Below are 15,482 nucleotides of genomic sequence, written 5' to 3'. Positions count from 1 at the left end.
TGATTCACCTTACCGGTATAATCAATAACAATTATTTATCAGAAATCAATACGGATAACATAATATCCACCTGCACTGGTTCAGTTCGCAAATAGTAATAATAATTGAGGTAATATATATTATATTAAATAATTAAAATTAATATATAATAATTAATTATTAATATAATAATTACAATATATTAATATATTAATATTAACATATTATATTATTATATTATAGTAATAGTAATTGAGATAATATATATTATATCATATAATGATAATATATAATAATTAATTATGAATTATTAATAAGAATTAAAGCGACACTACGTAACTTTTCCACCTTAATATCATATTTCCAGAGTCATTGTGATGGAACATCAACTTCCAACAGGTTTAATGAACCTCTGTCATGGTCTGAGGGGTCTGTATCACCTTCACTGGCACTATGTAACTTTGAGGAGCATGGTAGGAACCCTGCCACACTAAAAAACTACAAATCGTTACGACTTTGACTGCTTTACGGCATACGTCACTTCCCCCTCCTTCCCGATTCGCGGTCGAGACGAAAATGGGCGGGGCTTGGAGCGCAGAGCTCCGCAGAACCTGTTGCTGCGTTGCGGCTGCAGCAGCTCCACATAACAGACGTGGTGAAAAGATCCTAATGGTTTAACTTTTCAACGGTTTCCTGCTCGGAGGCAGAACCACGCAGGCCAAGTATCTGAGATAACAAAGTAAAAGAGTGAAAGAGTCGTCGGCTCGCTTTGGACCGCGGCTGTAACGACCAAACACCGGCTTCCACACAGTAAAGCCTGAATTATGGTTCTGCGTTAAATCGACGCAGACCTACGGCGGAGGGTACGTGGCGACGCGCAACGTACGGTGCGTGTCGCCGCGTACCCTACGCCGTAGGCTCTGTGTCGATTTAACGCAGAACCATAAACAGCCTTAAACCACAAACACTCACACAGACCGGGGTCGGATCAAAACACGGGTTTTATTCCCCACTTCTCCAGCTAAACGCAGTTGCTGGCCAGCTCTCTGCGGTGCAATTAACCCCAATCTTCAGATAAAACTAGTTTGTTGAGGAAAAAATATTAACTCTTATTTGTAGCTGCAGAGGAAAAAAATAATATTGCTCACGCCTCGGAGCCTCTTTCAAAAAAAAGAAAAGAGAAGGGATACAAAACATGTACTGTATGTTGTACTATTATACAAATTTATTGAAACACATGGCTCTTCAGTAGGGATTAATTATTATTATAATTAATAATAATTAATAATCATTATTTTCTCCATATACCGCTCCCTGGCTTCCTTGTATAAGGTATCCCGGTAAATTCCAGTTCCTTTCCAGCAGTTTAACATCTTTTTTTTTGCGTTCTGTCTGTTCACTTGGTGAAACAGAAAAGTGTCCCGTCTCCTCTCATAAAAACAAATGCAGCGACGGGACAGGAGTTTTCCGGCAGTACGCGCTGGTGCTCATGGGAAACGTAGTGTTCTTTCTGGTAAAACACTACCGCTTTTGTCCAAAAGATGCCGCCAAACTCAGAAAAGCTGAAAGTTACGTTGTGCTGCTTTAATATATAATTAATATATAAAATAATGATAATATATCATATATTAATATAATTATTATATTATAGTAATAGTAATTGAGATAATATATATTATATCATATAATGATAATATATAATAATTAATTGTGAAATATGAATAAGAATTAATATATAATTAATATATAAAATAATGATTATATATCATATATTAATATAATTATTATATTATAGTAATAATCATTGAGTAATAATAGCATATAGCACTTTTCTGATGCAAATATAAACATTTACATCAGAAAAGCAGATGTGCTCCAACAAATTAGTTTTATTTACATTAAATAAACTAATTACACTTATATAAATAAGGGTATCCAACGATTGCACTTATTGTCTGTTACTTTTAATCCCCCGATAAATACATGTACCTACTGTTAATTAATTAATTCAGCTTACCGGTATAATCAATAACAATTATTTATCAGAAATCAATACTGATAAGATAATATCCACCTGCACTGGTTCAGTACTGATCATCTCAGTCATGCTAATCAAACAACATGATTATTGGTTCATGGGGACAGGCCTGGGCATCCCTCCATTGATTAAGTGATTAAAGTTGATTTGATTTTAAAGTAGATATTCCCCTTCCAGACCAAGTTTTTGTGCTTGAGACAGAAGAACCTGAACCTGAACCTAAACCTAAACCTAAACCTGAATCTGAATCTGAACCTGAACCTGAACCTGAACCTGAATCTGAATCTGAATCTGAACCTGAACCTGAAGTCTTTCTTGTGGAGTAGGAACTAGTAACTGCTTTTCCTTAAAAAGAAAGGATCTTTGCACAACACATGAGCTTCCACAGACGGTGTAGCAGAAACTAAAGTGTTTTAAGTCGTGAACAGACCTCAAAGTCGAGCAGCTTGTGTTTTAACTGGTGAACAGACCTCAAAGTCGAGCAGCTTGTGTTTTAACTCGTGAACAGACCTCAAAGTCGAGCAGCTTGTGTTTTAACTGGTGAACAGACCTCAAAGTCGAGCAGCTTGTGTTTTAACTCGTGAACAGACCTCAAAGTCGAGCAGCTTGTGTTTTAACTGGTGAACAGACCTCAAAGTCGAGCAGCTTGTGTTTTAACTCGTGAACAGACCTCAAAGTCGAGCAGCTTGTGTTTTAACTGGTGAACAGACCTCAAAGTCGAGCAGCTTGCGCGTGGTGATGACGCCCGTGTGTTGGTTGATGAAGAAGCAGCGCTCCTCGTTTCCCCCGCTGATGTCGTAGACCAGTGGCGAGCGGCTCAGAGCGTTGATCGTGGTGACGACGGATCCCAGTCTGGAATTCTCCATTATCTGGAAAATCAGACATTAGACACGTGTGTATATATATATATATATATATATATATATATATATATATATATATATATATATATATATATATATATATATACAGTATATATATATATATATATATATATTTGGATTTGATGTTGGTAAGTGTTGCTGAGAGGCTCAAATTAATTTTTCATTATAAAGTATTTGCACTTGCTGACTATTTAGAGAAAGCGTGGGGTAAACGAAGAAAAGTAACAGTATGTGAAAATATCCATTCTGGTTTGTGTTGGGGAGAAAGAAATATTAAGTATTTTTATTTGATTTATTTATTTTGTTTTTCTGGTGTACATTGTGCAGCTCCCAATTAAGTGAGTGTGATATTGTATATTGATGATTTTCTGTTTCTGGTGTCTTATAATCCTGTAAGGGATGGGTCTTCGGACATGACACAAAAATAATCATTCATTCATCCATTCATCCATTCATCTATTCATTCATTCATTCATTCATTCATTCAGTCATATATAAATATATACTGTATATATATACTGTATATATACTTCATTCAGACATGACAGAGCATTTACCGAAATGTGGAGAAAAAAAGTAGAAATTTTGTGAAAAAAGTCGAAATTTTGAGAAAAAAAGTCTAAATTTCGAGAAAAAAGTCAAAATTTCGTGAAAAAAGTCGAAATGTCGAGAAAAAAGTCAAAATGTCGAGAAAGTTATCTATTTATCTGTTTGAAATCTGCTTCTACCTACTTCTATCTGCTAAAGAAGAAGTAGCGTATTCTTCTTTGCATTTATTGTCTTAGTTTTGATTCTAATTCGCCCCCTAGTGGTGGGGGCAGAATCCACGGTTGAAAACCTATGAAAAAAGTAGCGGCTTATAGTCCAGAAAATACGGTGTGTATATATATATATATACACACACACACACACACACACACACACACACACACACACACACACACACACACACACACACACACACACACACACACACACACATCATCCACCCCCTCAGCCCATCGATCTCCGTTCAGACGTTTCCTGCTTTACCTCGGCCTGGGTGAATATTTACCTCGGCCTGGTATTCCTTCTGGCTGAATTTGGGCTGGGAAAAGTCCGACAGCATCAGCGAGACCCGGACTGAAGACGTGGCCGCCAGCGGAGGGAAACCCGAGTCGGCGGCCCGAACCGTCAGCGTGTAGAAGCCCAGAGAGGCGGGTTCCAACGGCCGGGCGATGGAGACGAGCCCCGTCTCGTTGTTGATGGCAAACACGCCCCCGGTGTTTCCTGCACGCAGAGAGGCCGCACATGTGAGTGGATACTGCTAACTCCATAGATCTGGGAGGGAATGTGTCAAAAATCATGAAAATCCTGCACTTGGTGACAAATTTTTGATATTTGGCATGGTGGTAGTTATGGACATAAGGTTTTCAAAAACCACTGCAAACAAATTGGGACGGCCCCCAGTGGCCGGTTTGCTCCTAGATTGTTGTATATTGTCACTTTCTCTACTTTTTTGGTGTTAGGAATTCAATTCTGAGATAAATTTCCTATTTCAAGGTCTTGTTGAAGGTCAAATTTATTTTTCAAGGTAATTTTTTGCTCAAAAATCTAGAATTAGGTCACATAGAAAGATTATAGAGGGTCTAGATCAGGGGTCGGCAACCCAAAATGTTGAAAGAGCCATATTGGATCAAAAATACAAAAAACATGTCTGGAGCCGCAAAAAATGAAATCTTGTATAAGCCTTAGAATGAAGGAACACATGCTGCATGTTTCTGTATTAGTTAGAACTGGGGGGAGATTTATTTTTTCATTATGCACTTTGAGAAAAATGTCGAAATTCTTGAGAAAAAAGTCAAAATTTTGAGAAAAAACTCGAAATGTTGAGATTAATGTTGAAGTACAATCTCGAGAAAAAAGTTGAAATGTCGAGAAAAAAGTTGAGATTTTGACATTAAAAAGGAAAAGAAGAAGGAAAAAAAAAAAGAGAAAAAAGGAAAAAAAAGAAGAAAAAGAAAAAGAGCAAAAAAGAGAAAAAAAGGAAAAAAAAGGTCAAACATTTTCGCTAAAGAGCCGCGGGTTGCCGATCCCTGGTCTAGATCCTATTTTCACCCCCGAAGAATGCAATTTTCTGTTTATTGGACAGGTCACTATCACTGTAGTGTCAATAATCTGATTGGGTGAGAACAGTGGCTTCATTCAGGTTTAAGATGAACAATAACTTCAGAACTAAGTCACAGTGAAAGAATAGGATTTTATTAAAATAACACACAAAAAACATCAGCTCTGCATATTTAAACTCAACACATACAATGCTGCCTCTATCGCCTTATTGCTTATTGATTCTTTTTGAATTTTGAAAGAAAATTGCATGATTTTTATGAATTCCCTCGCAGCTATAAGAAACATAAAAGTTTATTTCAGATCCTACTAGACTTATGGTCCACTTGTTTGTGGTCTTGGTCTAGTTTTCTAGTTTTCTAAACTATTTGTATTTTGGATATGATGTAATGTTTTGGTGCATCTGCATGTTTGTGTCACGGTTTGTTTCGGTTGCAGTTTTATTTTGAAACCCATGTCTTAGGCCACGTTTCCACAGAGCATTGATATTTACAAAAACGGATATTTCCCCTCTACGTTTTGAAAAATCCCATCATTTCCAGGAACCTGCATAAATATCTGTTAAGGTGCTATGAGCAGCCAGACCTACAGGGGGCAGTGTAACGAGAAGATAAAGTCATGCTAGCCAATCAGAATCCTGGAAAAAAACATCAACAAATGACACGAGTAACTTCCAGTTACTTCCAAGATGAACCAGAGTCTTTGGTTTGGAGTGACAGAGAAGTGGAGTCAAAATTTCAACTTTCTTCTCAACATTTCGTCTTTTTCTCGGCCACCTACCCCCCCTTTTTTCTCGACATTTCATCTTTTTTCTCAAAATTTTGACTTTTTTCTAAAAAAAAAATTCTTTTTTCTCGACTTTTTTCTCAAAATTTCGACTCAAAAATGGATATTTCCCCCTCTACGTTTGGAAAAATACCATCATTTACACGAACCCGCATAAATAGCTGTTAAGGTGCTATGAGCAGCCAAACCTACAGGGGGCAGTGTAACGAGAAGATAAAGTCATGCTAGCCAATCAGAATCCTGGAAAAAACATCAACAAATGACACGAGTAACTTCCAGTTACTTCCAAGATGAACCAGAGTCTTTCGTTTGGAGTGACAGAGAAGTAGAGTTATTTCTCAACATTTAGACTTTCTCAAAATTTCGACTTTTTTCTCGACATTTCGACTCTTTTCTCAAAATTTCGACTTTTTTCACAAAATTTCGACTTTTTTCTCAAAATTTCGACTTTTATCTCAAAATTTCGTTTTCGTGTAAACGAACGGCCCAAACGCATGAAAACACCACCGCTTTTGCTACATGGAAACGTGGCCTTAGTGTTTCAGTTTTGTCTTGACTTTCCTGGTTCCCATCAGCCCTGATTGTCGTCACCTGTGTCTCGTTAACCCTTCTGTGTTGATCTTGTCTTTCCCTCGCTCCCTGCTGGTCCGGACTGTTTTCTTCCTACATGTTTCAGGTCTGGTTTTTGGCTAAAGCTCTTGTGTTTTTGTTAATCCTGCTCTGCAGTGCTTTTGGTTTGTTTGTTCATAATAAATCACCTTTTTGGAACTCCTGCCTCCTGGCGTCTCTCCTGCATTTGGGTCCTCATCTACCAACGCGTGAAAGTGTGTCTGTCTTTGATAGGTTTTGTGTTTATAACGGCCTTGTTTGAATAAATATATGAATAATATTTGCATACCGTTGTGATTGATTAACCCTTGTGCTGTCTTTGGGTCAAGGGAGGGCGAAGGGAGAAAAGGAAGGAAGGAAACAAGGAAGTAAGGAAGAAAGGAGAAAAGAAGGAAGGAAGTAGGAAAGGGAGTAAGGAAGGGAGAAAAGAAGGAAGTAAGGAAAGAAGGAAGTAAGGAAGAAAGGAGAGAAGACAGAAAGAAGGAAGGGAGAAAAGAGGGAAGTAAGGAAAGAAGGAAGTAAGGAAGAAAGGATAAAAGAAGGAAGGAAGTAGGAAAGGGAGTAAGGAAGGGAGAAAAAGAAGGAAGGAAGGGAAGAAGGAAGGAAGTAAGGAAGAAAGGAGAAAAGACAGAAGTAAGGAATGAAGGAAGGAAGGGACAAAAGAGGGAAGTAAGGAAAGAAGGAAGTAAGGAAGAAAGGAGAAAAGAAGGAAGGAAGTAGGAAAGGGAGTAAGGAAGGGAGAAAAGAAGGAAGTAAGGAAAGAAGGAAGTAAGGAAGAAAGGAGAAAAGACAGAAAGAAGGAAGGGAGAAAAGAGGGAAGTAAGGAAAGAAGGAAGTAAGGAAGAAAGGATAAAAGAAGGAAGGAAGTAGGAAAGGGAGTAAGGAAGGGAGAAAAGAAGGAAGGAAGTAAGGAAGAAAGGAGAAAAGACAGAAGTAAGGAATGAAGGAAGGAAGGGAGAAAAGAGGGAAGTAAGGAAAGAAGGAAGTAAGGAAGAAAGGAGAAAAGAAGGAAGGAAGTAGGAAAGGAGAAAAGGAAAGAAGGAAGGGAGAAAAGATGGAAAGAAGGGAGGAAAAGCAAAGAAGGTAATAAAGGAATGAATGACGAAAGGGAGGTAAGAAGAAAAAGGAGTAAAGGAGGGTAAAAAAGGAGGAAAAGAGGAAAGGAAGAAGGAAGGAGAGAGCAGGAGGAAAGAAGGATAGAAGAATTGGGTCATTTTGACCCAAAGACAGCACAAGGGTTAAGTATCAGGTCCATTTCAGTGATGCTGATATACAGCAACAAAATAACTTGTTTTTGTCTCGGTCTTGGGCTGAACTAGTCCTGGTCTTGATACTCTGTGGTCTCGGTAGTGTCTTGATCTCGGTTTAGCCGGTCTTGACTACGAGTCCAGACCCTACACACCTGCTTCGATGGTGTACGTGATTTGGCCGTTGATGCCGTTGTCCTTGTCGAGGGCGGTGACGCGCAGCACCGAAGAGCCGACGGGAAACGTCTCGTAGGCGACGGCGTCGTACACGGTTCTGGTGAAGTAGGGGACGTTATCGTTGGTGTCCTCCACCGCCACCAGGATCCTCGCCAGGTCGCGGTTAAACGGAAACTCCTGGTCCTTCACCTGCAGAAGAGGTGACGGAGATACAGGAGGTGATGGAGATACAGGTGGTGATGGAGATACAGGTGGTGATGGAGATACAGGAGGTGATGGAGATACAGGAGGTGATGGAGATACAGGTGGTGATGGAGATACAGGAGGTGATGGAGATACAGGTGGTGACGGAGATACAGGTGGTGACGGAGATACAGGTGGTGATGGAGATACAGGTGGTGATGGAGAAGGCATGACGGAGATACAGGAGGTGATGGAGATACAGGAGGTGATGGAGATACAGGTGGTGACGGAGATACAGGAGGTGATGGAGATACAGGTGGTGATGGAGATACAGGAGGTGATGGAGATACAGGAGGTGATGGAGATACAGGAGGTGATGGAGATACAGGTGGTGATGGAGATACAGGAGGTGATGGAGATACAGGTGGTGATGGAGATACAGGAGGTGATGGAGATACAGGAGGTGATGGAGATACAGGAGGTGATGGAGAAGGCATGACGAAGATACAGGTGGAGGTGATGGAGATACAGGAGGTGATGGAGATACAGGAGGTGATGGAGAAGGCATGACGGAGATACAGGTGGAGGTGATGGAGATACAGGTGGTGATGGAGATACAGGAGGTGATGGAGATACAGGAGGTGATGGAGATACAGGAGGTGATGGAGAAGGCATGACGGAGATACAGGTGGTGATGGAGATACAGGAGGTGACGGAGATACAGGAGGTGATGGAGAAGGCGTGACGGAGATACAGGAGGTGATGGAGATACAGGAGGTGATGGAGATACAGGAGGTGATGGAGAAGGCATGACGGAGATACAGGTGGAGGTGATGGAGATACAGGTGGTGATGGAGATACAGGTGGTGATGGAGATACAGGAGGTGATGGAGATACAGGTGGTGATGGAGAAGGCATGACGGAGATACAGGTGGAGGTGATGGAGATACAGGTGGTGATGGAGATACAGGAGGTGATGGAGAAGGCATGACGGAGATACAGGTGGAGGTGATGGAGATACAGGTGGTGATGGAGATACAGGTGGTGATGGAGATACAGGTGGTGATGGAGATACAGGTGGTGATGGAGAAGGCATGACGGAGATACAGGTGGAGGTGATGGAGATACAGGTGGTGATGGAGAAGGCATGACGGAGATACAGGTGGAGGTGATGGAGATACAGGTGGAGGTGATGGAGATACAGGTGGAGGTGATGGAGATACAGGTGGAGCCGGAGCAGACACAGGTGGAGGTGATGGAGATACAGGTGGAGGTGATGGAGATACAGGTGGAGCCAGTAGAGACACAGGTGGAGGTGATGGAGACACAGGTGGAGCCAGAGCAGATACAGGTGGAGCCGGAGCAGACACAGGTGGAGGTGAGGAGCCTCCTCTCACCATGACGGTGAGGATGTGCTGCGTCCGGGCCTCGTAGTCCAGCCGGTCGGCCGTGTACACCAAGCCGGTGCCGGGGTTGACCCGGAACAGCCTCATGCTAGCCGGGTCCACGCTGCCGTACATGGAGAAGCTCAGCCGGGCCCGCTCGTCTCCGTCCGACGCTCGGACCCGCAGCAGCTCCGTGTCGGCCGGCACGTCCTCCGACACGCTCACGTCGTAGGCCGGCTGGGAGAACGCCGGGGGGTTGTCGTTGCTGTCCTGCACCCTGATGAACACCTGAGCCGGAGAGGCGGGAGGGGAAACGTGCACCGTAAACATCGTACTTGTCGGGTGGAGCGACTCGGCGTATTTTATTATTTACAAGGCGGATAAAACTATTAAAAGACTATTTACTACGACAACACAGCATCTTTCAGGCATCAGAACGGCTTGTCCTAAAAAAAGAGTAAAACTTTGAAAAATAGACTCAAAATGGTGCATTCTGGTGGTCTCAAAGCTCCATAATCACATCTTTTATCAATGCAAGAATACACACAAAAAAATCTGAATTTTTGCAAAGAATGATGCATTTTGATAACATAATAACACGCATTCATCATCATGCATGAATAAATCTTGAAATGAAGATAATTATATCTTAAACTTCTACAAAGGCCAGAATCCCCCTTTCACACCAAAAAAACTAGGGATGCACCGAAATGAAAATTGGAGGCCGAACCTGAAGCCGAATAAAATGTAAAGACTTGGCTGAATACTGAGTACCGAATAGCCTACGGAATGCGGTTGTTCACAGTTTTTCATTTATTTTGCCATTTTTTTCACAATTGCATAGATAAAAACAACAAAAACAGTAAACTAATGAGTTGAGCCACTGTCAAGCAGCTGGCGATGCGGTTGCTTAAATTGACCAAAAGGTGGCTCTCTAACATCACAGATTGTGTACTGTGCGTGACTCTGACGCTGGTTAGTAATTAAGGAGTTAAAACTCACTCGCCACTCAGTAGCCAGCAGAAACGGCAGTAGGAGCATTTATTACATTTATTAACTGTAGTACCGCTATTATGAGAGGTTATTTCTCACAGTATTAGCCTAAAGGGACTTAAGTCTGATTTATGGTTCCGCGTTACACCAACGCAGAGCCTACGGCGTAGGGTACGCGACGGTACGCACCGTACGGCACGCGTCACCGGGTACCCTACGCCATAGGCTCTGCGTCGATTTAACGCAGAACCATAATTCAGGCTTCACTCACTGCAGCAACGTGTTGCCTCCAGTAATTTCAATGAGAAGCACACCGCACCGCAAAACACTGCATTGCATATTCAGCGCCGCACAGAGGCTCCCAAATGGAAATTATTTTTGATTTCTGAATGAATGGATAGATACGTCGCTTATTTTTTGCATATTATTTTTTTCTTTTCTGGCCTGGCGCATCGCGTTTTCCAGTCCGTTGTTTGGGGGATTTTTTTTTTTTTTCCCCCGTTCCGCGGAAACCGCGGACATTTTTTACTGAGGCCAAAATCCGCGGAATTCCGTGGATCCGCGGAAGATTCTGATGCCTGATCTTTGGGTCGTCTCCAAGATTTGGACTTTTATTAGGATCAAGCTTCCCCCCATATGATAGAACGCTGATTCATTCAAAATTAAATAAATAAATACTTAAATTATGAAATATTCAATTAAATAAATTAATATGACAATGAAATAAATAGAAAATTATTTTTTTTATTATATAAATTATATTATAGGGGCAGATTAAATAAGATTATTCTTATTTATGATCCCTTTCATTCAGAATTTAGGAACGTTTGTGTTTATCGTAAATAGTTTTATTTTAATCAATAAATTAAATAGAATAAATAATAAATCTAAAAAAATAATCTTAAATTACAACTTACAACTTAAATAACAACATTTCAACTTTTTTCTCGAAATTGTACTTCAACATTAATCTCGACATTTCGGCTTTTTTCACGAAGTGCATAATGAAAAAAAAATCTCTACATTTTGACTTTTTTCTCGAAATTGTACTTCATTAATCTCGACATTTCGAATTTTTTATCAACATTTCGACTTTTTTCTCGAAATTAAACTTCAACATTATTCTCGACATTTCGACTTTTTTTCTCAACATTTCGACTTTTTTCACGAAGTGCATAATGACAAAAAAATATTCCTCCTCTAAAATATCATTTTTATTTTTCTCCTGCCTGGCCCCTAATTTATTTCATTCTCATTAATTGATTTAATTGAATATTTCATAATTTAAATATTTATTTATTAAAAAAACGTTTTATTTTTTCTAATCTTGAATGAATCAGTGTTCCTAACACGGCAGAGCTGGTAGGCCGGGCAGGAGACGACATAAAAGCACGTGCAGAGAGGTCGGCTCGTAGTGAACAGGTCTCAGCTCGCAGGATTTAATTTGATGAGATTCTGGAGTGGACCCGAGACGGAGCTCACGCACTAATCAGATCTGAGCCGGCGTGTACCTGAGCGGTGGCGGCGCTGGTCCCGTCTGTCACCTGCACCGTCATGTTCTACATTATTCTCCACATTTACACTTTTTTTTCAACATTTCGACTTTATTCATGAAATTTTGACTTTTTTTTCAACATTTCCACTTTTTTCTCGAAATTGTACTTTTTTCTCAAAATTGTACTTCATCATTCTCGCCATTTTGACTTTTTTCTTGACATTTCGACTTTTTTCTCGAAGTGCATAATGACAATTTGTTTTTTAGCATTTTATGCAAATGTCACCCCAAGACAGTATATAAAGTAATGAAATATTAGACAATTTATGCAATTATAACTGGAAACTTTAAGGTTTTCATACCTTTAAATATATTTAAAGGCAAAAACATGGCACCAGTTATTCTCGTGTCCAACAAAACATTCCTTTTTTGGGCATAAACAAAAAAAATACCAAAAGTTACGTAAGAGTATTAGGGCCATGCAGGAGAAAAAAATATTTTTATTTTGCACTTCGAGAAAAAAGTCTAAATTTCGAGAAAAAAGTCTAAATGTCGAGATTAATGTTGAAGTACAATTTCAAGAAAAAAGTTGAAATTTCTCCTTTTTTCTCAACATTTTGACTTTATTCACGAAATTTACTTTTTTCTCAAACTTTTGACTTTTTTCACTAAATTGTACTTCAACATTAATCTCGACATTTCGACTTTTTTGTCGACCAATGTATAATGAAAAAAATATCTTCCTCCTCTAAAATATTAGTGTATCTCCGACTTTTTTCTCGACATTTCGACTTTTTTTTCGACATTTCAACTTTTTTTTCGACATTTCGAATTTTTTGTCGAAATTTTGACTTTTCTCTTGGCATTTTGACTTTTTTTATCAAACATTTTGACTTTTTTCTGGACATTTCAAATTTTTTCACAAAATTTTGACTTTTGTTCTTGACATTTTGACATTTTTCTCAACATTTCGACTTTTTTCTTAACATTTCAACTTTATTCAAAAAATGTCGAGATTAATGTTGAAATACAATTTCAAGAATAAAGTTTAAATTTTGTGAATAAAGTCTAAATTTTGCCTTTTTTCTAACCATTTCAACTTTATTAACGAAATTTTGAGATTTTTCTCGACATTTTGACTTTTTTCTCGAAATTTCGACTTTTTTCTCGAAATTGTACTTCAACATCATTCTCGAAATTTCCACTTTTTAATCAACATTTCCACTTTTTTCTCGAAATTTCTAGTTTTTCTCGACTTTTTTTCTTGACATTTCGACTTTTTCCTCGAAATTTCGACTTTTTTCTCAAAGTGCATAATGAAAAAACATCTTCCTCCTCTGAAATATTATTTTTATTTTTCTCCTGCCTGGCCCTCCCTGATACTCTTCCTTCATGAAATAAAAAACTCATTAATTGATTTAATTGAATATTTCATAATTTAAATATTTATTTATTTATTTAATTCGGAAAGAATCGGCGTTCCTAACACGACAGCTGAAGACGACATAAAACCGAGCAGTGAACACGTACGAGAGGTCTGCTCGGAGTGAACGGCTCTCAGAGGAAAAAAGTAGCAGAATAATTTAATTTGATGAGATTCTGGAGTGGACCCGAGACGGTGCTCACGCACTAATCAGATCTGAGCCGGCGTGTACCTGAGCGGTGGCGGCGCTGGTCCCGTCTGTCACCTGCACCGTCATGTTGTACAGCGACTGCAGCTCGGCGTCCAGCGGCTTGGCCACGACCAGAGTCCCCACGCCCACCTGAAGGTCGAACTGCATGTCAAAGCTCCCTGAGAGAGAAACACACACACACACACACACACACACACACACACACACACACACACACACACACACACACACACACACACACACACACACACACACACACACACACACACACACACACACACACACACACACACACACACACACACACACACACACACACACACACACACACACACACACACACACACACTCATTTCAGATTCCGCCGGCGTGCCAGACTCAGGTGCTCTAACTTATTACTGTGTAATTGTCTTGGCCGACTGCCTTCATCCTGGAGCTGGAGGGGTCTGTAAAATAAAAATGAAGTGAAATGCTGCGCTGCCGAAGCGCCGAGGCCAAGCTTTGGCAGCCCGGGAACCGTTAACAGCCGTACAAACATCTGTCTTATCGGCCCCAAACACAACCCAACACAGAGATCACAGCCCGGCAGCCCGGTCCGTTCCACCAGCAGGAAGTGGACAGTTTAAAGGGCCTTAATGTCTGATTAAGGGAAGAGGAGGACGGATACGTGCTAGGTATTCATCCCTCCCTTCAGCGTATGAATACTGATGGAACATTTTTACCTGAGTTACTGATCCATGTTGAGTGGGAGCAACACTCTCTCCGCTCATATAAGAACATGAAATAAAAGAGCCATGAATAAATAAATATACACATATGAAACAATTTGTCATGTACGGAAGAGTATTAGGGCCATGTAGGAGAAAAAATATTTGAGAGGGGAAGATTTTTTTTTTAAATTGTGCACTTCGAGAAAAAAGTAGAAATGTGGAGAAAAAAGTTGAAATGTCGAGATTAATGTTGAAATACAATTTCAAGAATAAAGTCGAAATTTCGTGAATAAAGTCGAAACATTTCAACTTTATTAACAAAATTTTGACAATTTTCTCGACATTTTGACTTTTTTCTTGAAATTAAACTTCAAACATTATTCTAGACATTTTGCCTTTTTTCTCAACATTTCAACTTTTTTATCAACATTTCGACTTTTTTCTTGAAATTTCGACTTTTTTCTCGACATTTTGACTTTTTTCTCAAAGTGCATAATGATCGTATGTTGCTATTCTTCTGGAGGGGGGAGGCCGGTCGTTATGATGCAATATAATTACACTTCTGACTATGACTTTAAAATAAATAGCTAAATAAGTGAATCTTGCATTCTTAAACTATCAGGGCAATGCAGGAGAAAAAATATTTGAGAGGGGAAGATTTTTTTTCATTATGTACTTCGAGAAAAAAGTCGCAATGTCGAGAAAAAAGTCAAAATGCCAAGATTAATGTTGAAATACAATTTCAACTTTTCAACTTTATTAATGAAATTTTGACTTTTTTCTCGAAATTGTACTTCAACATTAATCTCGACATTTCGACTTTTTTTCTCGACATTTCGACTTTTTTCTCAACATTTCGACTTTTTTCTCAACATTTTGACTTTTTTTATCGACATTTTGTCTTTTTTTATCGACATTTCGACTTTTTTCTCAACATTTCGACTTTTTTTCTCAAAATTTTGACTTTTTTCTCGAAGTGCATAATGAAAAAAAAATCTTCCTCCTCTAAAATATTATTTTATTTTTCTCCTGCCTGGCCCTAATACTCTTCCATAGATTCGCCTAACAAAAAGAGTCATGTGGAAAGACATTAGCAGCTACATTTGCAGCCGAGGACCCAGTTATAACTAATATAGAAACATGCAGCTTGTGTTGTCTTCATTCTAAGGCTGATACATACAAGACTTTTCATTTTTTGCGGCTCCAGACATATTTGTTTTTTGTGTTTTTGGTCCAATATGGATCTAAAACATGTT

The 15,482-nt window shown here is 39.4% G+C and overlaps 1 protein-coding gene across 1 annotated transcript in view; it reads right to left on the bottom strand.

Moving 5' to 3' along the window:
• LOC133459398 (protocadherin Fat 3-like) overlaps positions 1–15,482 on the bottom strand; it is a 299,910-nt gene that overhangs the window by 141,290 nt on the left and 143,138 nt on the right. The window contains exons 15-19 of the mRNA XM_061739291.1: positions 13,538–13,674; positions 9,407–9,682; positions 7,805–8,015; positions 3,956–4,170; positions 2,728–2,886 (exon numbers count right to left, since the gene is read on the bottom strand). Coding sequence (XP_061595275.1) covers positions 2,728–2,886; positions 3,956–4,170; positions 7,805–8,015; positions 9,407–9,682; positions 13,538–13,674 — 998 coding nt within the window. The remainder of the gene's footprint in view (positions 1–2,727; positions 2,887–3,955; positions 4,171–7,804; positions 8,016–9,406; positions 9,683–13,537; positions 13,675–15,482) is intronic.

Source organism: Cololabis saira, chromosome 14 (assembly GCF_033807715.1).
Source record: "Cololabis saira isolate AMF1-May2022 chromosome 14, fColSai1.1, whole genome shotgun sequence".
NCBI lineage: Eukaryota > Metazoa > Chordata > Actinopteri > Beloniformes > Belonidae > Cololabis > Cololabis saira.
Note: the sequence above shows the minus strand (reverse complement) of the source record. Positions and strands in the feature narration are given on the sequence as shown.